Source organism: Rhinatrema bivittatum, chromosome 7 (genome assembly GCF_901001135.1).
Source record: "Rhinatrema bivittatum chromosome 7, aRhiBiv1.1, whole genome shotgun sequence".
Lineage (NCBI taxonomy): Eukaryota > Metazoa > Chordata > Amphibia > Gymnophiona > Rhinatrematidae > Rhinatrema > Rhinatrema bivittatum.
This window is the reverse complement of record NC_042621.1, coordinates 72,611,119-72,638,086: the sequence shown is the minus strand read 5'-3', so window position 1 is coordinate 72,638,086 and position 26,968 is coordinate 72,611,119. Positions and strand designations below refer to the sequence as shown.

The 26,968-nt window shown below is 43.8% G+C and overlaps 1 protein-coding gene across 2 annotated transcripts in view; it reads right to left on the bottom strand.

Moving 5' to 3' along the window:
* Positions 1-2,169: 2,169 nt before the first annotated feature.
* NKD1 (NKD inhibitor of WNT signaling pathway 1) overlaps positions 2,170-26,968 on the bottom strand; it is a 241,334-nt gene continuing 216,535 nt past the window's right edge. For both annotated transcript variants that reach the window (XM_029608520.1, XM_029608521.1), the window contains 4 exons: positions 23,122-23,269; positions 14,393-14,477; positions 5,794-5,924; positions 2,170-3,273 (listed from right to left, as the gene is read on the bottom strand). In XM_029608520.1, the coding sequence (XP_029464380.1) occupies positions 2,702-3,273; positions 5,794-5,924; positions 14,393-14,477; positions 23,122-23,269 (936 nt within the window). In that variant the 3' untranslated portion in view covers positions 2,170-2,701. The remainder of the gene's footprint in view (positions 3,274-5,793; positions 5,925-14,392; positions 14,478-23,121; positions 23,270-26,968) is intronic.

Here is a 26,968-nt window from a genome sequence, read left to right as displayed (position 1 = left end):
TGATTAAGTGATACATGTGGCAAATCATACTGCAAAATTCCTCTCCACCATGGAGACCATCGTAAAAAAAAAAAAAACATCAAGGTGTCAACTGCATATTTGTGCATTCAGGACAATAACAAAAACTGTAGAGTAGCAACTACCAGGACCATAGATGGAGAACCCAATAGAGTGCTAGTACTCAATGAATTGAGAAATGTTGGAAGGACATCTAGATCCCTTCTCTCAAGGTTGGCATCTCATTGATTAACATCATTATCAAGAAGATTTAAGTTTGCTTCAGTGTCCAAAAAAACAACACAATAGCACAATAGATAACTCTGAGAAAGGTAATACCATGACAGCGCCTACTAGATGGAATGTAAATTTGTGGTTTTTGCATGTGGTATAACCTAAGCCACTTGGGTATATCATACTGTTAACACTATGATACAGATAAGCTTATTCCTTCTAAGAAGCATCAGTGTGCCCAATCCATAACTATATACACATTGAAAATAAAAGTGATAAAAGAAGCAGCAAAATAGGCATATATTAGAAGAAGTCAGTGGTAACTAACCAAATGCATGTGACCTTTTCATATTTTCAGTACAGAATATTCTACATATAAATATATTTGGACTTTTTAGGAAGTTAATAAATTGAACACTGCAACCATATAAAAGTTCTAATAAATTTTAAGGAAATCATGTTGAAAATCTTTTAACAGAACACAATACTAGTAGCTTTAAAAATGGAAATTTAACAGAATCTAAACAGCCGGAGGGAACAGACAAAAAACGTGTTGGTTTCAGAAAGACAAGGCAAAATCTTACAACAATCAATAATTTAAGTCATTTTCTCCTAAGCCTGCAAGTCTACTTACAACCAGCTCTTCTAATCATCCTTAACCCAAACTGAAGGTGTTAATAATATACTCTTTCAGCATAAGGACCACTGCTTATGTTACGCATGACGATAGTGTGGCTTCCTATCCAAAGGTGTCTCAAAAAATACATTCCAGTCCTAACGGAAGGTTCCTAGGTTACCTTTCCTGATTTCATCACTACCCTAAAAGGGTACCCTCACCCTAAAATCCTATAACCTCACAATTAATATGGACAGAAGCAAAGACTATGAACAATAACAGCAATAATAAAAGAAAATTCCTGAAGTACATATATTTGAGAGAATGGTTAAGTTTTTTTATTTCACTACAACAAATGACAAAAATTCAGAAAGTATTTACTACTTGTTTCTGCTTTCATATCTGCATCCACTTGGCGGGATCTGGGGTTCCGCAAAAGGGCAGGTACCCCCAATTACCACAGCTCTCGTAAAACTCTTTTCCAACCGTGCACTCAACCTTCAATTCCTCAATAACAAAAAAAACGATCTCACAGCACTTGGGGAGGTTTCTTGTACTGGAGGGGAATGGAAGCCCCATTTGCCAGAAAACACAGGACGTTTCTCAAGTCTCTGATTGCTGTGTTTAGGAGACTAGGTCTAGGCAGAAATTACTGGATAGACACCAAAATAAGGGTAATCAAAATCAGAGTGCTGCAGGTGTCCTTATTACAAAGTCGCTGGTTTTAGAAAACAAAATTATGTTAAGTATCTTAAAACCACAGATTTTTAAACAAAAATGTACCTGAGAGTGTATAGCTATATATTTATTTATCTACAGATATCTATATATCTATCTAAAGAGATACCTCTATAGATATCTAGGTATATATAGAGACAGACTTATATATAGATATATGTATTTGCCAACATTTTAAAGTAAGAAAGTATATTTTCCGTATTCTTTCAAGGAACTAGACAGAAGCACAAGAAAGGCATTGCTCTCCTATAGCGTCCATGCACTACTAGCTTTGACAGGCATCTCCAACTTCTGCCTATTATTCTCCCAAGTGATTTCCAAGGACAGAACGCCCCCCTTAAATATCCATAAACATTAACCCATGGGAAAACATACTTACTTCCCCTTAATGAGCTGAGGAGAAATATTTTACAATCTAGCTCTGTTGACAAACACAACCCACACTTCATTATCATTAGGATAGCTGTATAGAATACTAAAAGTACTACACAAATAGGTTACATGAATACAGTATATTAGGCTCCCTCCCTCTCCTTTCTTAGCACATTACAATCAATAAAGGAAAATAAAAATCTGAATAATACTAGAGGTAGCAGCTGTTTGTATTTTCTGTTTTTTTTTTGTTTTTTTTTTCTGAGTATTTCTGGAGTCGAACCAAAGAGCGTTGCTCCCCTGATAGAAGGTTTGCGTGCAAGGAACCTGCAAGTGGCAGACGAAAAGTGCCAAATGCCTGCAGGGCTGTTTGACCATCCTCATCAGTACAACAATGGAAGGACTTGCAAAGGAAGTGCTTTGATGACTTGCATGAAATCACAACTCTAACGCTACATGGGGGGTTTTTTTGTTGGGTTTTTTGTTGTTGTTTTTTTTTTTTTACTGTTTTACAAGCTACTTGAATCCACAAGTTGTTAAGTAAGCTATTCGGTTTCACAAAACATAAATAGTATACATTTCAACGTTTTCATATAGTCTCTAAAATATTATGCGCTAGCTGAGTATTAGTGGAGTAACAATAATAAGAATAATGCCTTAATCTCAAATCACATAAAAAGGTTCCTTCATATGGTTTATTAACTTCATTGTCTTCCCTGGATCCCCCACGGTTCGCTTTTTTTTTTATGTTTGGTAGAAGTGATGGTAGTGGTGGTGGTGCTCGTGGTGGTGGTGGTGCTCGTGTCTCTGTATCATGTGCCCAACGTGGCCCTCGTACAATATGACACTCGGCAGGTCTCTCACGTGCTCCTTCTCCACGGCTGTGGCTGGGGATGGAAGGGCTCTGCACATCTGATGGCTGTCCTTTGACTTTTGCTTGTGTTTCTTGTGCGGCTGCATGGGATGGTACACAGGATTCTGGCCCACCGTGGCCGCGGCGGGAGACGCCACGGGGACAAACTGAGCCTGAAGGGGCTTGTTCCTTCCTACTTTCCCAGGTTGCACAGGAGCAGTCCCGTTTTTGCTCTGAACCTTTGGCGATCTAACCAAGTGTTTGTTGGGGTCCTGGTGGCGCGGCCTTGGCTGTACTTCAATATTCCTTGTGTGCAAAGCATCAATCAAATTGATATGGCCTGGGTCCACCGCTTGAGACCTCCTATGATGGATATGGATGGTCTCGGGTTCATGAGAGCGAGATCTAGTTTGGTTGGTAACCCTGTTTGTTGGATCATGCTTTTGAGGAGCTGGAGGAGATCCTAGGAAAGAACAGGCAGATGGTTATCCATCACCAACACGTCAAAATGTTAACTTTCAGCATTAATGACGGAGCTGGTGAAAACTGTTTTTAGAACCAGAACACAAAAATGTAAAACCAAACAGCTGAATTTACTACTCCAAACAAAATACATATATAAAACCTAACAACTGATGTTTATTTTTCTTACAGGAAACTCACAATTGCTGCTACTACTACTACCACTACAACTTATCACCAGTGCCCCCAGTTTCCTGAGGCAGATTTTTCAAAATTCTGCAGCGATTCTGAGGCAATTTTATGTAGCAAATTGGTATTTGCATAAAGCGTCACACCTAGGGAGGGCCCAGATGGGAGCAGCGGTTGGCAGCGTCTCGGCCGCCATGCGATCTGTGGGAGGCCCGGGCCAGAGTCGGAGCGCGGTGGGAGAGGCTCGGTGCTGACACGAGGATGCCAGGGGGCTGGAGAGAGCGAGAAGTGGTGGGTGAGCGATGCCGGCTGTGGGTTGCCGCGGCTGGCGAACATAAGTCCTTGTCTCCTTTCCGAGTATATGAAAATGCCCTGAGTTTCAGCAGTTTATCATTCTGTTAATTATAAACCGTATGATATGTGCACATATATTGGACACGTGGTAACAAATACAAAAAGGGGTTTAATTAGCAGAAGCTGAAACTTGTCTTCAAGGCTTCTAAGAATTGACATTAATGCATTCTCTGCCAGCTATGAATCACCAGCAGCTGCTGACTTCCAAAATACATCCAGGTCTTTCTAAATGGAGTATGACTGGCCACATGCACAGATGGATACAAGAACTAAGAGTGATATCAAAATCATTTTTGCTCTGATAAGGATTTAAGTGGTCTTTAAAAGGATCAACTATTCTGACTGCTTTCTCTGTCCAGGCCAACTTCACTGCCCCTCCCTCACCCTTCACTTCAGGACAGGAGGAAGTGGGGGGTGGGGAGGGAACAAGAGAGAGAGAGAAGGGAACGAGAGAGAGAGAGAGAGAGAGAGAGAGAGAGAGAGAGAGAGAGAGAGCTGAAACAGAAGGCAGGCAGGTTCCCTGCAGTTTTCTTCAAAGGATTGAATTAAGAGCTGTTAAAGCTTTCAAGAATGTTGATTCTCTGGCAGACTGTAAAATACAGGGCAACAAGCTTATTATGCAATTTCTCCCAGGGACTGGGACTGCATAATCGCAGGAGCCTAAGGCCACTGCTTATCACCTCTATCGCATTACCTGAAGTATGCAGCTCTTTGGAAAAAACGATTGTATTATTACAGTGTATCGGGAAGTTTGTTATTAGAAAAGATTGTATTTTATCCCTATTCTGGTTGGAAGCATACATTAAAAAAAAAAAAAAAGTATGTCAGGTTGATTTTAAAAGCATTGCTCATGGAAAAATGTCCACACACGTGCGAATGTTGGCCGAGCGGGAGCAACGGGGATTTACAAAAGCTGCAAAATACATGTATTCGGGTGTGCGTGAGGAATAAGGGGATGGGAAAGGGGCGGGGCCTGAGCATTCCAGGGTGGGGCCAAGACTTACGCATGTACTGAGGAAATCTCCAATAGTAATTAGGTCTTTGGTCCTCAGATGAAATAAAAATCACATCCCGAGTTAACGGCAGTAGGTACTGCCGTTTATTGGATATGCACACATCAAGAGAATCTCTTGACATGAACCAGTCTTATCACCAGTTTGCCGATACCTCCGCCAGTTCATCCAGCCCATCTCCAGTTCACCTAGATCCTCTAGCACATCACCCTGAACCCCCACAAGTTTACCCAGACTCTTCCACCCATAACTGCAGCCAAGAGACATGCCCGATATTATGCGCGCCAATCAATGAGCAGGTGTAAAAGTGTATGAATACGTTTGGTAAGGTAGACATGTATATCTCTTACAAAATAGCAGCCACACGTATGCACTTCTGAAGCTCGCCTTGGAATGCCTCAGCCTGCCCGTTTCCTTTTCTGCCGGTATGCACAAAACGGAAGACACGCATGTACTCTCAAGTGTTTATAAAATAACATATCCGTGTGTGCATGTTATTTTTACGCACAAAAACTCTTTTGAAATTCTACTCCAAAAGTTACAGCAATTTTCGAAAAGGAATTTATGGACATCAGTTCGCTTTGAATATTATCCGAAATTACACACACAGACTAACCTGCACAAAGTTATACCTGACCTTGGCAGAGAATAACATGTGTGGGATAATTTATGCACATGTTTTTTTTTAAAAGCAACCGTATGTGGGTAAATCTCAACTCCGCCAGATGAACATTCTGTGGTCAATCATGTTGAATGTGGCCGAGATGTCCACATGGACTGATAAATACTATTCATATATAAATATCTACGTATACATATATATTTATTGTACACACACACACACACACATATATATATATATGAATAAAAATACAGCATCTAATAACTATAATGGAATTTAACCATTTAAAAAAAACCAAAAACATTTACATTGTGTAGTAACATCTGACAAAATAGTACATTACCTGGTCCAAATTTTGATGTATAGTTTTCTATTCCTGCAAGATCTAAATAGTGGTTTCTCCTTTCAATGTTCTCATCGACACATTGACGATAACATCCGTTCTGTTCAGGATGATTGTCCCCGTGCTGATGTCTATGAAATTTCAAGAGAGGAAAAGGTCATAAGCACAATAGCATTTCAACCTCAACTGCAATCTGTAGACAGATGTTTTATCTTATTAATGATAGCAAGTATGCTTACCGTAATCGGGGTTCTCCATAGACAGTAGGATGAATTAACCATGACAAGTGGGTAATGTCATAAAACTATGCAAAATAGACACATCTCTCTAGCTCAGTAAAGTTTTCACTATGGAGCATGCGCAGGAGTTCCTGCACACATGCTGCTTCGTGAGTTCTTCAGTCAATAGTAGAGTTTAGCTTTAGCTAGGTAGTAAACTCTCTAGAGAGGGGATGGTTTAAATTCATCCTATTGTCAAAGGAGAAACCCATTTATAAGCAAACCTGCTGTCTCCTTCGACAACAGGCTGAATTAACCATGACACATGATGAGTCCCAAACTGAGGGTTGCAGTGGAGAACTTACTGAATAAGCAACTGGACTCTCCATCGAGAGAAGAATACTAAATGAACAAGCTGCACAAAACTGCTTGCCCAATGTTACTGTCAATTTGGCCAACAGTATAGGGACATGAAGGTGTGAAATGATGACCAACCTGCAGCTTTGCAGATATCTTCAATGGACATGGCTCATAGGTGAGCCATGACTCGTACTCGATGAGCCTTAATAGAGTTTCTGATCTGGAGGCCAGCCAGCGCATAGCAATGCATGATACAATCTGCACTTAGCAACAGCTATTCCCAGGGTTGTAAGAGAGAAAAAGTTGAGAAGCTTGACAATGTGGCTGAGTTCTCGGCAGATAAATATGCCAAAGCCCTTTTATAGTCCAGTAAATGAAGGGCCATCTACCCTTTCGGCCAGATTTTACAAAGCATTTACACGCTCTAAATTGTGTTTTATACATGTAAATACACTTTACTTGTGTAAGTGGACTTTTGAAAATTGCTACAATATTTGCCACTGAATTGTCAATAGGATATTTACTTGTAAGTGTACCTCGTATTCATAAATGGCTTTTTAAAATTGCTACGATAGTATGTTACACTTACATGAGTAACTCCTTTTAAAATTACCTCCTATGGGTAAAGAGAATTGCTCATAGTTCCAAGAGACTGATCTGAAAAAGATATTCTGTTGCCAACCAGATCCCTTAAGTTCAGCAAGGGCCCCTCCCCCTGGTGGACACATCTGTCTCCAACACCACCTGATGAGGCGCAGTTCGAAGAAGAGCATCTATCTCCAGGACCTGTGAATCTGGTCACTACAGAAGAGATGTTTTTCTCTCTTCAAAAAGCTTTCACAGAGTGTGACAAGGGTTGGAGTAGCTGAGGCATGGAAGCCCCACTGGAGAAAGCTCTTTTTTTTTTTTTTTTTTAATTTAATCTTTATTCAGTTTTTTTTAATATAATTACAAGACAGCTACAAGCATGTCCAAGATTTTTCAGGAAGGGCATAACATAATCAATCTCCATTAATGGAGAAAAAAATAAAAGAAAAGATTACAATTTAAACAGCAATAATACTATTTCTTCTGTCCTAAACCTGTGTTACAATGTAAAAGAGGGGGAGAACAGAATAATACAGAAGCAAAAAAAAAATTAAGCAATTACATATCCCTTTAAACTAAGTAAGAGGGAAATAGCGGGTATAAATTTAAACGCTAGCGTTTCCAGATGAATCTTCCCTGGTATCCATATGTGAATTCAAAAATAGCTCTAACTGAGCAGGTTCCATAAAGACATATCAAACATCATTCATTTTTATTATACATTTGCTAGGAAATCTTATTGTTATCTGAGCGCCTAATTGGCGAGCTCTAGGACATAACGATAGAAACTTTTTACGGCGTAGTTACTATATCCAGGTAAACCCAAATCTTTTGTCCCAAATACATCTTATTTCGATTCTGAAGAAAAGACCTTAACACACTCTCTCTCTCTGCTGGTAACTTAAATTTAACAATTATATTCCTCTTTTTTCCCACTTGTTCTTCCTGTGTTGTTTCTAAAAAAAACGGATAAATCCATCAGTGGAGATATAGTCTCAGCAGGTCCTATTCGGGTTTCAGTGCTCGCATTCATATTACCTCGCCCTTGGTTAACTTCTGAGAGGAAATACATTTTTGAAATAGTTGGTAATTCTCCAATTGGCCAAGTCAATATGTCCAGCAAGTAGTTTTTAAATTCTTCCTTAGGAGAGATAAGTTTGCATTTGGGAAAATTTAACACTCTCAAATTGTTATCTTACACTGTTTTCCAAATTTTCCATCATAGAGCCCTCCTGTATTAAACTTGCTAGTATTGTTTGAATCTGATTTATTTGGGAGTCCATTTCTTGAATTTTATTTGAATGGGCTAAAACCACCGGATTCACTGCATTAAGCTGAATTTGTGATTCTTTGATCACTACTGTTAGTGAAACTATTGCATTCTCTAACAGGGATACCGCATTCCACAGAGCTTCTAGAGTCACAACAGGAGATTTAACAAGTAATTTTGAGGAAATATTTACCAGTTCTTTTTGCTGTTGTTCACTGGGTTCCTGGGTTGATTCCATCTGGCTCCTTCCTTGTGTGACCGGTGCTGGCAAATCCACACCAGTACCACTCAACATTCCGATGTTTGCTTCATTCAAGGCAGTTAAAGCTTCTCCGCCTTGAAACTGCCCCGTCAGACTTGCAAAAGGACCTCGCTCGCAAGCCATTCCCCCCCTTCAGATGCCTTCTGTCCAGGGGTTGTGGCCAGTCCAAACGCTCTGGTATAGGCAGGGGGTGAAGGAGTCGCCGGTGCTCTGGGGCTCAAAGATATTTCGCCGAGCAGCGTCAAAGCCTGCTCCTCCTCTGGCACTGCAGCCGGCTCTTCCGGAACATTTCCTGCAGTGGCATAAAACTCCTGAATCTTTGTTTGTTGTAAGGTAGGCTTTAAGGGGAGTTGAGGTTCCCTCCCTTACCTTCCCTTTTCTTTTTTGTATGTGGCATTATTTCGAAGAAAACAGAGAACAACAAAAATTAGTCAGGAGCTCCTTCTCGCCACGTCTTTCCCTCACAGCGCCATTTTGTTCTCCCAAAAAGCTCATGTTGAGGTATGTCATCTTCTGGCATAGAAGAATGTTCCAGGTAACAGCTCTGAAAGTAAGAGGTCTAAAGTGATGCTCATAGATCCTTGCTTCCAGTCTAGAAGTGGAGAAACACTAGCCCATGACTAGTGGTGTCCTGGACTCCATCCTTGGCTTGGTTGGATTCCTCCACCCAGAGAGAGGGCTAGATCCTACTACAAGTATCTCTAAAGACGGCTCTCAAGGCATGGAGGCAAATGGGACTCCCCCTTGTGGGCACAAATGCAATATTTTGGGCAGGAGAGGTTGAATGGTGTCCTCTTTTTCACCAGCTGCTAATCAAGTAAAGGAAGTCCTCACCAATCCAGCTACCTTTTCCATGGACCACTGTGGCTTTGGCCCAGAATTGGGGAAGAGACATCTTTTTCTGAAACCAAAAGAGCAGGACTTTCCAAACCTGTCCTGGTAACCCCACAGCCAGTCAGGTTTTCAGGATATCCACAATGAATAAGGATGACATAAATTTGCATATAATGGAGACTCAGTACATGGAAATGTATCTCATACATATTCACTGTAGATATCCCGAAAACCCGACTAGCTGTGGAGTCCCCAGGACAGGTTTCGGAAGCCCTGAGGTATAGGACCATCTTCATACTGGACTCTAGGATGGGGCCCCCTTCTCATGCCAACTGTGCTGATAGTCGCATAGAGACCAGAGGCACAATGGAGCATATGAGCACCGGAATCCCCAGATGAAGCCCATGGGCTGACAGAAGTGAAGCAACTCCAGAAAGCCCAGTGTCAAAACCAAGGAAGTGAGAGGAAAACAAGGGCACCAACTTGGGAGGAAGGTAATTATAAGGAGTCTCCTCCAGGTCCTCCCAATGCTTGCTCCTGCATTGAGTGCATTGAATCCATCAATGATGCCAGGGAGCTTGGCCAAGGTCTCTGAAAAGTGATATATGAACAATACTGAGGTCCAATGTGTCAATGGTGCCGAGGCCAAATGTGTCAACAGCGCCAGAGGCCAATGCGTTTATGGTGCTGAAGGCTGGTGCATTGACACCTGCTTTGGTGCTGACTTATGCCTTAGCACTGACTGCAATGCTGGTCCGAGGAGTTGTGCTTATTTTCTTCTGCATCAATATGCCCCTAGAAGCAGGGGAAAGACCCCGGTGTACCAAAGAGTGTGCAGGCTCTTGTGCGTGATGCTTCTATACTTTACTTGACCCCTGAACTACAGTGGATCTGCAGCCTTGGGCAAAAGTTGGGGGGATTTTGCTCAAGGGGCTCTATCTTGTTTTGGTGCAGAGGGAGCCCAAAGAGGCCCTACTCTGGGAATGGCTCTGACTTTGTACTGACCTGTGAAGTTCCTCCATCTCCCTGGCCCTGTTGGGACCTCAGTGACATTCAACCACAGTCACAGCAGCTGGCTGAATGCTGGTCAAGACTGAGGCATCTTTTAGCTACAGGCTCTGTCCTTGAAGCCACTGGATGTGATCTTTTTGGAGCTGGACATAGTTATTCTTTTGATTTTTTGCCACAGCGCTGAAAAGTGCTGTTGAAAGGCTTCCAAGGCAACTTTGAAATAAGCTAGTTGAAGAAAGGAACTTCAGAAAAATGAAAAAGTTACAAAAACAAGAGAGTGTTTACATGTCCATGCAGAAGCTCGGACAAAAAAACAAAAAGACTGAGGATCTCATGAGGTAGCATGCATGCAGGAACTCCTGTGCATGCTCATAGTGAAAACTTTACTGAGCTAGAAAGATGGGTCCATTTGGCATTGTTGGATGACCTCACCCATGTGTAGCCTTGCCTGTCTTTACAAAGAACTTTGTTCTTACAGGAATAAAAGCATTTATGGTGAAACCACTGGATCTTCTACTATGCAGTGCAGTGTCGTTCCTTTAAATTTACAAATGATTTGTGACTCGGTAGACTATAAGGGCTGAATTTTCAAAATCATTTACATACATAAAACTGTGAATTATATAAGTACATGGCTGCTAGAAAAATAGCCTGGGGTTCTGTACAGGTAAAAGTATGTGCCTAATCCAGTTACACATGTACTTTTCTCTTATTTAAAGCTTCCATGAAAATCAGTTTCCTTTAGTCCCTCCTCACTCAGAAGAGGCGTTCCAGGGGAATGGGGGGTGGAGTTGGAACTTGGGACACAGACATTTTGATTTTATAAAGCTTGCACCCATGCAAGTGGGCTTTTGAAAACTGCTACAATATATGCCCACTGAATTATCCATAGGATATTTATGCGTTAAGTGCACTTTATGATAGTAACTTTCAAACCGGCGCGCAGGTGCATGTCGGCATGCGTCCAGATACGCGGCCATTTCATAACTCGTGCACACGTATGCATGCATGCTAGAAAACAGGCTGACCGCGCGTACATCTCGCTTCTACCACGCAAGTTAGGGAATTTTAAAAGGGGCGCGGCTCCATGCCACTGCCAGTTTCACCAGTTCATCCACCAGTCTGCCCCGTTAACAGCTAGGTCCTCTAATCTAAAGCCTCCCTGATTGAATAGTTTACACTCCTCCAAGTTACCCCAGACCCTTCAAACCCCTCAGGTACTGCTAGTTTTTTTTATTTATTTATTTTTTTTTTTTAAATGTGCACCTCGTCCCTGTCAGAAGTAAACTTACACGGCAGGGGATCTGGGCCATGTGCCCTGGCACGTAATTATTTACCTGCACAGCTGTGGCTCTGAAACTTTCCCGCCTCTTTTTGAAAAAGATGTACGCACAGCAGGAGATACGTGCGCATCTGGGTGGCTTCTAAAATACGGTCTGCACGTGCGAGCCCGACTTGAGCACGCACACCCCAGGGAATGCATGCACCGGGCTCTTCAAATCTGATTTTCAGCAGGTAATTGGCTTTTTAAATTGCTACGACAGTGCAGTATGTTACATAACTCCTTTTAAAATTACCCCCATGCAGGTACATTTTCAAAGGAGTCACAGAAACGTAATATACTATTGTAGCAATTTTCAAAAGCCACTTACATGGGGTAAAGTGCATTTACAAGTAAAAAACACAAGTTGGAATATCTGTTTTCTATGAAAACAAGGGAGGAATATTCTGTAAATCATAACACTTTAAACGAATTGAAAGCATAGGCTACACATCTGTAAAATATGGCTTAGAATGCAAAATGAATGCCACAGATTGGACGGCCAGTATATTGCGTAGCCAAGGGCAGAAGGAAAGAATGGCAGAGCCCAGACACGCTCCAATTACTAACTTCCCCCACCAATGACGTGACGACAACCTTTCAATGGAAAGAGGGCGATTCTAGATTGGAATCCAAAATATTATACATTCCTTCAGCGAGAAGCTCTAAACATTGCCTGCTTTATCTAATCTCTAGAAGGCAGTAACCATAAATGCAGCTGTGTATGAAACGTTTACGCCACTGGAGCCTTCCAAGCCACACTTGCAAAAACACCAATAGGAACAAAATGATTGTTTTTATGGGGGATTTTTAAAAAACATTTTTAAGGGCGAAGGGCATGTAGAAACTAAAGAAAATTCCTTTTTCTTGAAGCTTTACCGTAATAAGAATGAACCTGAAACTATTCTTAAATACTGGGGAAAGTGACAGCAATTATTTTGCTGCTTCCGTTAGGTGATTTTTCCGGCTTTCTAAGATCTGTTTAAACTAATACATTACTACCTCTGGAATGCTGAAGGCAATTACCATATTCACATTTTCAATTAGCGGGGTGACTCTTCCATGGCAAATATCTGTGCTAAAAGGAACACTTTGGATCACAAATTTTTAAACTTTGATATGGCAATCCAGTTCTGCAACCAGTAAGTAGATACAGTGCTGAGAAAAAGTTTGCGAACCCCCTAGGATGGTCTATATTTTAGCACCATTTATACTCAACATGATCAGATCTTAATCTGAACCCTGATAACCCCATAGAATAAATAACTTGGACAAAAAGAATATATTTTGATTCAATAAAAAGGTTCAACAGTAAGTATCTATGAGTGACAGAGCATATGAAACCTTCATTTGGCAACTGGTGGCACCTCCTTGAGTAGCAATAACCGCAACTAAATATGTTCATCAGTTCCTCACATCACCTTTGAGGAATTTGGGTTCATTCAATGCAGAACTGTGTCAACTCTGTGACAGTCGAGGTCTTCCTTGTATGAAAGTGCTTTCTTCAGTTCTTGTCACGACATCTCAATAGTATTGGCCAATCCAAAGCATAAAATCTCTTCTTGTCCAGCCATTCTGCACTAGCTTTACTTGAATGTTTAAGATGGTTGTCTTGCCGCATAACCCACTTTCAGCTCAGCTTCAGCTCACGGATGGACAGCCTCACATTCTCTTCTACAATTTTCTGATATAAAGCAGAATTCATGGTTCCGTCAACGATGGCAAGCCATCCAAGGTCCTGATGCTCAAAGCCATCTCGCACTATGATACTTCTACCTCCAACGCTGGCCAGTCGAGATGAGGTTCTTACTTTGGAAAGCAATGTATGGCTTTCACCAAATAAAAAGATTTAATGTGACTGAAAAGTTCAATTTTTGACTCATCTGTCCAGAGAGTGTTATTCCGGGAAGTCTTGTGGCCTCGGTCACTGAGATACTCTCTGGCAAACCTGAGGGGTGCAGCAATATTCTGTTCAGAGAGCAGTGGTTTCTTCTTACCTGTCCTCCTATAAACATCACTCCCATTCAGGCTTGTTTTTTCCCCTAATGGTAGTAGACGCATTAACCCTCACATCAACTGCAGAGAGAGAGGCCTGCAGATCATTAGATGTTTATCTGGCGTTCTCTGTGACTTTGTAGATAATTTTCCAGTTGGCTCCAGGGGTCATTTTAGCAGGATGTCTGCTCCTGGGTAGAATTGCCATAGTCTTCAGTTTTTTTACCTTTGTAGACTGTCTGACAGTGGATGGATGGCGCCTCAAATGTTTAGCATGCCTTGTAACCCTGTCCAGACAGGTGAGCACCAGCTTCTTTTTTTTCCTAGGTCTTCTGAAATGTCTTTTGATCATGGCATGAAGAGTTCCCACGGACTTTTAGGGTGAAGATCAAACTGAAAACCTTTTGGGCCTTTATACAGGACAGGATGCCCAAATCCAGTAGATGTACTCTGCAAGCTGGTTTACTCATTACCCAATTATTTAAGCATCTGATTCTAGTTACCCAAGTAATTGTGTTAAGCAATCTAGGGGCTTACTCGCTATTTCAAACACACTGATTTTTAATTAGTTGTATTGTTTCTAACTTTGCCCATTACTATGTCTCAAAACACACAGTTTTGATTTATACCTTTTAGTGCATTAAAAAAGGCAGGTTTCAATTAACGCTGCGTATCGCAGTAAAGACCTTTTTCTCAGCGCTGTACATTTCTCCATCGAAAGGTAAGTCTGCCAAACCCACCTGGCAGAGGCTCGCTGCTTCTTTTCAGCGCTTCGCATTTCTTCATTGGCTTTGCTCTCCGTTCGATGTCTTGCGCTCTGCAGATCTACCCAGCACAAAGAGAAAGACATTTTCTTATCTTACGGGAGACTTTGCTGCATTCAGCCTATCAAATATGTCTATCTGGGATGTCGTGCTGCTAGAAAACTTTGCAGCATAAAAGCGTGGTCTTAGGTGCACTGCCCCGTTTTGCAAAACAATTGCAGGCATGAAAAGGGTAAGCTGGACCGAACCCCCCCCCCCCCCCCGACAAACCTTGCTTTTTGTTACACTTGTAGGAATGCATGCCTTATGAAAAACATACAGTAGTTCAGTGACAGCAGATTCAAAACCAGGTGACATTCCAGAGAATATGAGGAAGCATTTACAAAGCAAAAATCACAATCTGGAGAACAAATCATCTGTATTTTAACGAGGCACTTCCTGTGGATAAGTCTGCTCCAAAAAATGCAATGGCTGGGAAGGTTTTTGCTGAGTTATTGTTCTGCAGTCGGGTTACTCCAAAATGACAACATATTGGGAGCAACTGTCAGTAGCCCACAGATTCCTGGGTGCACAAGGACCTGATAGGCAATTATGCCTTCTGAGAATTCACTTAAATGGATATAAGGGCACAGAAGTCCCTGCAAATGTTGTACCCCCTTTCTTCTGTGGGTGGAAGAAAGGGGGGGAAATACATACGCAATGTGAAAATACAATTCTGAGCCTGTGCTTTATTCCCCTGACCTAAACACTCCCTCAGGAATATCCGTTTTTAATGGAGATATAAGTGTGCATGTTTTGAATCCTAGACGTACTTCACAGCTGCTCTGGGGGGAGGGACACTTTACAGTCAGGCCAATTTATGCAGATAAACTGCTGTTTACCTGAGCAAATGGCCTAGAAAAATGTACCAAAGTCAGCTGGAGAACGTATGTTTACAAAAGGTTGCAGGACAATCAGCTAAATACTCCACGGGGCTCTGGCAGGCGTCAACCACCGCCGTTTCTGGACGTTATCTTGAAGCATTGCGCATCAGAATCTCGTTTCACTGTGGCACTGCCCCCGTCAACCTCAGCAAGAAACAAGAAGCTGGCACACCCAGCTCTTTAAGCAAGAAGCAACATGGCTGTGTCTGACTGCTGGTGGAACCCCATGGGGGCGCTTACCTGTCCCGTATCAGCCGTTTGCAAATATAAAATCAATTCAAAATAATAAGTTGTATTCTGCAGCAGCCACATGCTCAAGAACCAACTTATGAAAAACTCGTTTCTCATTTGTTGAGAGGACACATAAGCAGGTTGTTAATACAAACAAAAAACAGGCTTTGAAATGTCTGTATACAAATGCCAGAAGTTTAAAAAATAAGATGGAAGAGTTAGAGTGTATAGCACTGGCTGAAGAGGTAGATTTAATTGGCATCTCTGAGATCTGGTGGAAGGAGGTTATTCAGTGGAACACTGTGATACCAGGGTATAAATTGAGAGAGAGAGAGAGAGAGAGAGAGAGAGAGAGAGAGCTCTGTGGGCGGAACCCTGATGGGAATGTGAGCCTCGCTGGGATCAGGAGGCCCCCGCGTCTCCAGGAGTTTGAGCTCCTGACCCTCTCCGGGGTTTTGTGTTATAAGAGTACTGCAAAGGTAAGCAGTTATTGTTGATATCATTTGCTGGTTATGTTAATAAAGTGAAATTGCATGAGAAAGGGCTGGAGTCGGCATGGTTCCTGCTCTAGCCCAAAAGATTATCCCTCTGCCATCCTCACATATGCTGTCGGATTGGGGATTTTCTCTCTGCAAGGCACAGAGAAAACAAGTCCCCAGGGAAGACTGTAGAAGAAAATTTGTTGAGTGCATGGCCTGCCAAAAAGTTGGGAGGCAAAGCGGTGTGCACAAGAACACACAGAAGTGAAAGTAGAAAAGAAAAAAAAAAAGTTTGTGCAACGCTGCCTAAGGAAGGGGGCTGGGACAGACAAAAAAGTGATACTAGGGCTGCAGAGCACGGACACTTTAAAGCTTGCTGGCTCCAAGAAGAGCACCCAAGAAAAAAAACAAAGTGAAACAGCCTTTAAAACAGATATGTGCGGAGCCCGGAAGGAAATCAGGTTTAGGTTTACAGCAGGCAAAGGAGACCAGCTCTGTCCAGGCTGCTACTCAGTGAAGTCCATGCTGGAAAGGCACAAAGAAGCTGACAGAAACAGGGCATGTTCGTGTGTGTGTGTGTGTGCGCGTCTGTGTGCATGTAGGGTGTGTGCGCGCGTCTGTGTGCATGTAGGGTGTGTGCGCGCGTCTGTGTGCATGTAGGGTGTGTGTGTGTAGGGTGTGTGAGTGTAGGGGGTGTGAGTGTAGGGGGTGTGAGTGTATGTTTGTGTGTGTGTGTAGGGGGTGTGTGTGTATGTGTATAGGGTGTGAGTGTGTGTGTGTGTGTGTGTGTAGGGTGTGTGTGTGTAGGGTGTGTGAGTGTAGGGGGTGTGAGTGTAGGGGGTGTGAGTGTGTAGGGGGTGTGAGTGTGTAGGGGGTGTGAGTGTATGTTTGTGTGTGTGTGTAGGGGGTGTGTGTGTATGTGTATAGGGTGTGAGTGTGTGTGTGTGTGTGTGTGTAGGGTGTGTGTGCGCGCGCACAGGGTGTGTGTGGCCTCTAGTAGCAAGCTTTGGCTCTGCACAAAGCACCAGAATTCAGACAAGGGGAAAGCAGGACTTGAACAGATACGCAAGCCTTGGTTCAGAGCCTCCTAGAAGGGCAGCAGCAGCTGAAGGACACTGTCCTGAAATACCAGCGACTACGGATGAACACCTGGGGAAAACAAGAAGCAGGCAGGGCATGTACAGCTACTGGTCTGACTAAAGTAAAACCGGGACTGGACTCAATACGGCTGGCAGCAGAGAGGGTGGCAGAGCTAGCCAAGTCATCTGTCTGCTCTACCTTGGAAAGGGACACTGCTTCGGAGGAAGCTGGAAGCAGCAAGGCCGCTGACATCAGACCAGGCAGAGACGTGTGCAATGGGACAAAAAGCCATGCGGGACCTTAAGGTCCGGGAAGAACACAGGTCACAGGTTACTGTCTGCCTTGCGGAGATAAAGACAGAAGCAGAGGCTGCACCGAGGTTGACTGAGTCACCTGTCTGCAGCTCGACCCTTCAGAGGGACCCATCTCCAGAGACAGCTGAAAGCAGCAAAGGACTGGAAGGCAGAACAGACCCTGAGCTCCAAGAACAGCTTGGAAGAAAGTTGCTGTGACGGAGTTTGGGATACCAGAAAGCTCGTGGTGGAGTTTTGTAGCCTGGTCTGGAGAAGACAGAGTGCCCAGAAAGGGGCAATGCAGCAGTGATTGGCCTGTGGGAGACGCTGCAGAGGAACTGGATACAGGCACTGCAGAGAGGCCAGAGGGAGGCGCTGCCATGGGGCTGGATGCAGGTGTTGCAGCACTACAGGAAGCCCAGAGGGAGGCGCTGTAGAGTGCCCAGACACCAGCACTGCAGAAGGACCAGAGGGAGGCGCTGCAGATGACGAAGGTGTGCAGAAAAGTTAGGAAAAGCCAGGAGCAAAGTTTCTGGTGCAACACAGGGAGACGGGAGCCGAAAGAGCAGCAACAGCCCATTCAGGACATTCCAGGTTTCTCTCAGCCGGGACCTGCTCGAGTTGCTAAGGCCACCAGTAATGAAAGAGAGATGGGACCCTCTACTGGTGAGGAGTGCCAGAAGAATATGAGTCTGCACAATGTGACTGACTTACAAGTGGGCTCAGAGAGAGGAGCCACGGAGAGCCCAGAAAGGGTGTGTGGAGATCCCAGAAAGAGATGCCACGGAGACACCAGCAAGAGGGCCTGCAGAGGAGCCAAGGCACGTCATTATAAAGCAGGATCTCAAAGCAGTGCATGAATTACAAAACCCAAGTGGTGGGTTTGCAGACGGAGCTGACCGCAGAGAAGCAGTCGCGCTACCAAGCAGAGAAGCAAGAAGAGATCCTGAGGCTGGTCCTGGAAGTGATGGCATTAGAATTAAATAGCTGCCAGACCAGAGAGGACCATGGGGAGCTCAAGGGCCAGATCTCCATGCCGACCCAAGTCCGTAGCTCTCTGGCAGAGGATGCCCGAGCATCCAGTGAGCAGCTGAGTCAGGAGACTGCACACTGAGCTAAGGAAAGCATACGAGGTCACAGTCGCTGGCCTGGAGGTACAGTTGGCAGACGCAACCAGGAAGCAGGAAAACAGCCAGCTGGAAAAAAGGAGCAGCTCTTCCAGAGTGTGGACCACCTGCAGGCAACCTACGTCCTTCACCAGAGATGCATGACAAGGGAACTGCTGCCATGAAAAGTAAAGTGGTACAGCTGCAGAGGCAGCTGGGGCAACTCGTATGGAGCCACAGCCAGGAGTCAGCCAAGGCACAGGAACCGGAGGTCGCCAATGCTGAGCTTCAAGCCCATGCACAGAAGGTAGAGAACAGGGCCTGAGAGAGAGAAGGGTGCACAGCTGACTGAAGTGTATGTGGTGTTGGCACAGAAGCTAGCGGACTTGCAGCGCCGGACCAGCACAGAGTACGAGAAAGTGGCCGATCTGGAAACCACCGTGCAGGTACTGCACAAACAGGTGGCACGGGCCACAAATGTGAGCGTGATCAGGGGGGGAGATTGAAGCTCTGCGCACAGCCACCAAGGCACAGATCCGGGGAGCCAGAGCAGCGTCTCCAAGTCACGGTGAACAAACTCAGGCAGCAGCAAATGGAGCAGGAGGAGAGACTGCAGGCTGAAATGCTGCCCATTTGGGACCGGGAGCAGGTACTCGTGGCACCAGAACTGAGCAATACTCTGCAGCAGCTGCCGGAGAAGGTGACTGCTGTCCAGGTTAACCACACGGACCTAGAGTTATACCTAAGCCTGCAAGTGAGGGAAGTAGTAAAGCTTCAGCAGGAATGAGTGTCTACTAAACTAAAGGATGCCGGAGACGCTTCTATTTTTTCCAGTAAAAAAGTTAGCAGCGTGCATGAACAAAGTGCCCCACTGAACCAGGAGAATCAACAGAAGGCAAGAATGTTTAAAAGATGCTACAGAATCTACTTAAAAGGAAGTTAATGCCCTGCAAATTAGAGTGGAAAAGATTTCCAGAGAGAAGGAATCTGTGCAAGACAAGCTTGAGCGTGCCAACAAAGAGAATACAGAGGGTGACAGAAGTTTGGAAATCAAAGCTGAAGTCGGAGTCGCAAAATGTAATGGGAAGTTTAAAGATCAGCCAAGATGCAGAGCGTTCCGCTATTGCTTTGGAGCTTGATGTTCTGGAGAGTTCGCATTTAGACACCATGGAAGGGAGAAAGAAACTCGGAGCAGCAGAGACGCCAAGAAAGAAAGTGGAAATGGGAAATGTCTGGCTTCTCTGAGAAACACCGGAGATTGCCAGGACAGGATGAGAAGCCCCGCTAGTCCTGAGAACAATACGTCTGCCGAGGGTCGGTTCCAAGATTCTGCGGCAAAAGAGCTCCAGGTGCAGAAAAGACAATTGGGAGCTGTGAGAGCAATGAAGAGAAGCCACAAGAGTCCCTATTGGAGGAAAGGTGGAACTCAAGAGCTCCAGATGGTCTCAAATAATGGTCTATGGGTGGACACTGGGCAAAAGGCGAACTGGGTGGTAGCAATAGTGCTACCTGGGGTAACCCTGACCCCATGCCTAGCTGTGGGAGACCAGATGACAGAGAGTGGGGTTGTGTGCTACTTCCCTGGATGGGATCCAGGGGGAAGAAATAACGCTCAGGCTGATGGAGCTGCGCTGAAGGGGGTGTGGTGTGTAATGGAGTGATCCTCTGGAACAGAAGTCATCTCCGCACGCCAGCCCACTGCTGGCGCTCACTTCCCCAACCTCCCAGCCCACCCCTTTCTTTGGGTGCGGCACTTTGGCGTGAAATGGGGGTTAACACGCGTGGCCGGGCCCCTTGTAGAATGCGCAGGGCGTGCGCAAGGCCCGGCCACGCGTGTTAACCCCCCCCCCCCCCAATCTTAGGCACGTGTGGCCTTTTAAAATGTACTTGTTGGAGCATACACAGTAAGCAATAAAGAAATGTTAACAAACTAAACTAAATTCAATTACATTTAACGTGGACACCTAGAGCAGAGTAACCCAAATTATAGCTACTGCCAAGAAGCTGCTCTCCTCGGGGTGTTGTCCTCAGCAATTCTTTTCTTCACAGTCTGAAAATCTGTGTCCAAACACAGTCTGGGCTTCGAGATGTAAGTTAACTGTGCAGTATTCAAAAGTTCAACCAGCTTTACCTACGGCAGGCTTCTGAAATACCTGCCGATTTCAGCCCAGCAAAAAGGGTCATCACTCTTGATTCAGTTCCTTAATCATTTTACCATCCATGGTCTGGAGAGTAAATCCGAATCCCGCAAACAAACAAAAACAAATACAGGTCTAATTTTGTACAGCTTGCAAACAGCTTGTAAGGCACTCTCTAGAGTACCAGCACCACCCATGGTAATCCCAACAGACTGAGTGACTTCCATTCACCTGCAGTGGTAGGCACAACCCTCCCACAATAAGACTATTTTAACTTTTAGCCAAATGAGGCAGAGAAAGAAAACGATCCCCCCTTACTTTAAATATTGCAGGGCTGCCAGTCCCGTTATATATTCCATCTCTTCCACACCCACCTCTGGAGGATTCTCAGGCAGTTCAATCTCCATATTCTTTGCTTCACTCCCAAGGTCTGTTCCAGCTCTCGAACCTAACCCTGAGCTCTCCTCCTTCTGTCTCCCAAGCACAGCTCTCCTCCTCCTTCCATTGCTCACTAACCCCATTAAAATCACCTGATGGCAGTGTTTCCCCCTCCCGCCTGTCAGTCAGGTGATCCAAACCCATCTCCCAAGGATTCCTGGGAGATGTATTTTCCCATGACGGTTCTATCCTCTTAGCCCAAACTTTCAAGGTACCTTCCCTCTTAACGTAGCTTCTCTGTTTCCCTTTTAGCTCTTTGGGAACCAACTGTGACGAGTACAATAGCAACTCATCACATTACAAAATGCAAGGTTCCACCATTAGGAGTCTCCATTTAGGAAAAGGATCTAGGGGTCATCTTAGATAATACGTTGAAATCTTCTGCTCAGTGTGCAGCAGCAGCCAAGAAAGCAAAGAGAATGCTAGGGATTACAAGGAATGGAATGGAGAATAAAACAGAGAATATCATAAGGCCCCTGTATCACTCCATGGTGCAACCTCATCATGAGTATTGTGTGCAGCTCTGGTCGCCACATCTCAAGAAAGATGTAGCAGAATTAGAAAAAGTACAGAGAAGGGCGACCAAAACGATAAAGGGGAGGGAACAATTCCCCTATGAGGAAAGGCTGAAGAGGTTAGGACTCTTCAGCTTGGAGAAGAGACGGCTGAGGGGAGATATGATAGAGGTCTATAAAATAATGAGTGGAATGGAATGAGTAAACGTTAATCTGTTGTTACTCTTTCAAAAGAGTACAAAGACATATAATGAAGTTACTAAGTGATACATTTAAAAGTAATAATAGAAAATAATTAAGGATAATTAAGCTCTGGAATTCATTGCAGGAGGATGTGGTGAAAGCTATCAATATAGCTGTGTTTAAAATCGGTTTTGACAAGTTCCTGGAGGAAAAGTCCATAACCATTAAGGTGGAATTGCAGAAATCCATTTCTTATCCCTGGGATAAGCAGCTTGGAATCTCTCTAATCCTTGGGATCCTGCCAGGTACTTGTGACCTGGATTGGCCACGGTTGGAAACAGGATCGTGGGCTTGACTGACCTTTGGTCTGACCCAATATGGCATGTTCTTATGTTCTTATCACATTCCAATATGAAGCACTTCTTCAGGACCAGAAAAATAGACCATATATACTGTATATCTAATTTTTTTTAACTTGAAGAGTGGTTGAACTGTAAACATACATGAACAGAAATTGCTTTTAAAGGCATACACCCAATGCTGTTTTAACTCTTCTTACTCTTAAGTTGTTTCATTTTTAGTGAGATGTGTTTGTAGATCACAGACTATATAGATTCAGCCCTGGAGGTTTAGGCCTCCATTATCCGCTGAGCTCCTACTGTGTCTCCTGTTCACTCACCACGTCACACACACCTGATTATTCACTTCCCTGAGCTTTACAGCCTGAATACATGGACTCCTGCTCAGGGGGGCCTTTCTCTGCCCACGTAAGCTCACGCCTCCTTTCTTCCTTCCTCTCTGACTTCACTGGAATGGCATAGGAAAGAGTTGGGGGAGGGGGAAGGCTGCTTTCAGAGTCCTTTCTCGCTCAGTGCTTTCTGTGGCAGGACTGTGGCACTTATATCCCTGGAAAGGTCCGGACGGTTTGCTGCCTTCCTGGCAGACATTCCACTCCTACCGACCCCGCGCACCCCTCCAACCCACCCATCCAGCATTCGCACATCTCCTCCCATTCGTTCTCACAGCCACCGTTCCTGCTTGCACTAAACCTACTCAGTAACACCCGCAAAACACACAAGTCACATCAAAACCGTGTTTTCTGGGGAGGAAAGAAAAAATCCATGTCTTTCTGGTGTCTGAGAAACAGACTTTCTCAAAAATCTCTTTTTTTTTGTATAATTAAATCTACCATATGCTATATTTTGGTTTTTAAAGTGAATATTTTGTTATTTTTGAAGCTTCTGATAGGTAAAAACATCAAAAAGGTTTACATTTTCAAGCGTGCCCGAAAAAGCACGAGTTAAATGCTAGATTCTTACCTGCATGGTTTAGCACAATTGTCTTTTTTCTCTGACTGGCATCCGGTGCTACTGAAAGTTTCACCCGCAGTGTTTTGCTGGAGCTGGGAGAGTGGTTCACGGACGCATCTACTACTTCATAGATCGTGTGGAGAAGGCTGGTAATATCCTAGAGTTATCAAAACAAGAGAAGACAAGTTTGGAAACAGGTTGCATACGCCTTTGCTGAAAGAGAAAGAATAGATTTTTCACGGAAGAGAACTGAGGCACGTGGCTAGGTTTCCTTTATCAATAGGTAAGAAGTTTCACAACAACTAGTTAGATTTCTGATGTTGTGTTTCAATTCATAATTACACAGCAGTGGAAACTACCATCCCTGGAGACATGTCTTAAGGCCACAGTATTGCCTGCTTCAATGGCCTTTCTGATGTACTCTCCCCACAGGCTCGATCACACACAGGGGGGGGAGAGACCCAACTCTCTCCCCCCAGCAGGCAGCGACCCTCTGTGCTAACCTGCTCACCGGCAGACCAGTGCTTGTGCCGAGGAAGGGAGGAAGCTAGTGAGGGAGTCCAGCGTAACGGAGCCATCCTCCTCAGACATCAGTCCTGCAGAGCCAGCAGGTGGCGCTGCACCCTAACGGTCCCTACTGGGGAGGATGGCCACAGAAGCCTTACATTACGGAGAAAACGGCTACTATTGCGTGCTAAGAACATTATATTTTAGTGCAGCCAACTTTGCGACCTAGATCGCGCGCTTCTTTAAATGGACAAACCAAAATCCTATTGTTAGCACTGTTAGCTGTATTGGTTTCCTTTAAAGGAGTTATCCGTGCAGCGTGTTATGAACAGGACCATTTTACTCCGAAAACTAGTTATGAATCCATGCACGTTACTTTCTTCCCTTCACATTACTTTACTGTTCTACACTATTCACATGGAGATGTCAGTTTCCAATGCAAAATCAGCTGGGGTTTCATCACCATCCTTTGCATAGGGCATACCTTCCTTTCAAGTGCTTATACATCTTTTTGTCCAACAGGTGCTTGGACAAAGAAACCTGTAAGCGCTTGCTGACAGCCCTATGAGGAAATAATGAGACCGCGTTTCTGCCTCTCTCTGCAGCTAAATTTTCCCATGGGAAACAATGGGTGTATTTTCTAATCATCAAAACCATATGCGTTATTGCAATCTCTGCCCTCTCTCCGTTCCTGGGACCGCCCTCTCCAGTCCATGGACAAAAATGTCCATACTGTTGAACAACCCGCAAGTGGTGAGCAATAGTCAAAACCTTGATTTCTGCAAGTAAAACACATTGCTCTCCTCATACATTAGAGGTGCATAACTCCGGTCCTTGTGGGCCGCCAAGCGGTCAAGGCTCTCGGGTAACAACAGCATGCAAAATAATCTGGCTGTCAGATCAAAATGTAGGCAAATATTCCTGATGAGTATTCCTGGTAAATATCCTGATAAACAGGCCTGTTTGTGGCCCTCAAGGACAAGGGTTATGCATCTCTGATATAACCACAGTGGTAATGTGGTTTGCTAGTCTGAATTGTTTTGCTGGTATTACATGCTATTGTTTAAAGCATATATTTCTTATGATCGATTAAAGTATACTAATAAGTGAAGAGTTTTAGATGATAAAATGAGAAAAATTGTTAGAAAAAAACTGAAAGGAGCAGCTACAAAAGTAAAAAATGTCCAAGAGGCGTGGTCATTGTTAAAAAATACCATTCTAGAAGCACAGTCCAGATGTATTCCACACATTAAGAAAGGTGGAAAGAAGGCAAAACGATTACCGGCATGGTTAAAAGGGAAGGTGAAAGAAGCTATTTTAGCCAAAAGATCTTCATTCAAAAATTGGAAGAAGGATCCAACAGAAGAAAATAGGATAAAGCATAAACATTGGCAAGTTAAATGTAAGACATTGATAAGACAGGCTAAGAGAGAATTTGAAAAGAAGTTGGCTGTAGAGGCAAAAACTCACAGTAAAAACTTTTTTAAATATATCCGAAGCAGAAAGCCTGTGAGGGAGTCAGTTGGACCGTTAAATGATCGAGGGGTTAAAGGGGCACTTAGAGAAGATAAGGCCATCGCGGAAAGATTAAATGATTTCTTTGCTTCGGTGTTTACTGAAGAGGATGTTGGGGAGGTACCCGTAATGGAGAAGGTTTTCATGGGTAATGATTCAGATGGACTGAATCAAATCACGGTGAACCTAGAAGATGTGGTAGGCCTGATTGACAAACTGAAGAGTAGTAAATCACCTGGACCGGATGGTATACACCCCAGAGTTCTGAAGGAACTAAAAAATGAAATTTCAGACCTATTAGTAAAAATTTGTAACTTATCATTAAAATCATCCATTGTACCTGAAGACTGGAGGATAGCAAATGTAACCCCAATATTTAAAAAGGGCTCCAGGGGCGATCCGGGAAACTACAGACCGGTTAGCCTGACTTCAGTGCCAGGAAAAATAGTGGAAAGTATTCTAAACATCAAAATCACAGAACATATAGAAAGACATGGTTTAATGGAACAAAGTCAGCATGGCTGTACCCAGGGCAAGTCTTGCCTCACAAATCTGCTTCACTTTTTTGAAGGAGTTAATAAACATGTGGATAAAGGTGAACCGGTAGATATAGTATACTTGGATTTTCAGAAGGCGTTTGACAAAGTTCCTCATGAGAGGCTTCTAGGAAAAGTAAAAAGTCATGGGATAGGTGGCGATGTCCTTTCGTGGATTGCAAACTGGCTAAAAGACAGGAAACAGAGAGTAGGATTGAATGGGCAATTTTCTCAGTGGAAGGGAGTGGACAGTGGAGTGCCTCAGGGATCTGTATTGGGACCCTTACTGTTCAATATATTTATAAATGATCTGGAAAGAAATACGACGAGTGAGATAATCAAATTTGCAGATGACACAAAATTGTTCAGAGTAGTTAAATCACAAGCAGATTGTGATAAATTGCAGGAAGACCTTGTGAGACTGGAAAATTGGGCATCCAAATGGCAGATGAAATTTAATGTGGATAAGTGCAAGGTGATGCATATAGGGAAAAATAACCCATGCTATAATTACACAATGTTGGGTTCCATATTAGGTGCTACAACCCAAGAAAGATCTAGGTGTCATAGTGGATAACACATTGAAATCGTCGGTGCAGTGTGCTGCGGCAGTCAAAAAAGCAAACAGAATGTTGGGAATTATTAGAAAAGGAATGATGAATAAAACGGAAAATGTCATAATGCCTCTATATCGCTCCATGGTGAGACCGCACCTTGAATACTGTGTACAATTCTGGTCGCCGCATCTCAAAAAAGATATAATTGCGATGGAGAAGGTACAGAGAAGGGCTACCAAAATGATAAGGGGAATGGAACAACTCCCCTATGAGGAAAGACTAAAGAAGTTAGGACTTTTCAGCTTGGAGAAGAGACGACTGAGGGGGGATATGATAGAGGTGTTTAAAATCATGAGAGGTCTAGAACCGGTAGATGTGAATCGGTTATTTACTCTTTCGGATAGTAGAAAGACTAGGGGGCACTCCATGAAGTTAGCATGGGGCACATTTAAAACTAATCGGAGAAAGTTCTTTTTTACTCAACGCACAATTAAACTCTGGAATTTGTTGCCAGAGAATGTGGTTCGTGCAGTTAGTATAGCTGTGTTTAAAAAAGGATTGGATAAGTTCTTGGAGGAGAAGTCCATTACCTGCTATTAAGTTCACTTAGAGAATAGCCACTGCCATTAGCAATGGTTACATGGAATAGACTTAGTTTTTGGGTACTTGCCAGGTTCTTATGGTCTGGATTGGCCACTGTTGGAAACAGGATGCTGGGCTTGATGGACCCTTGGTCTGACC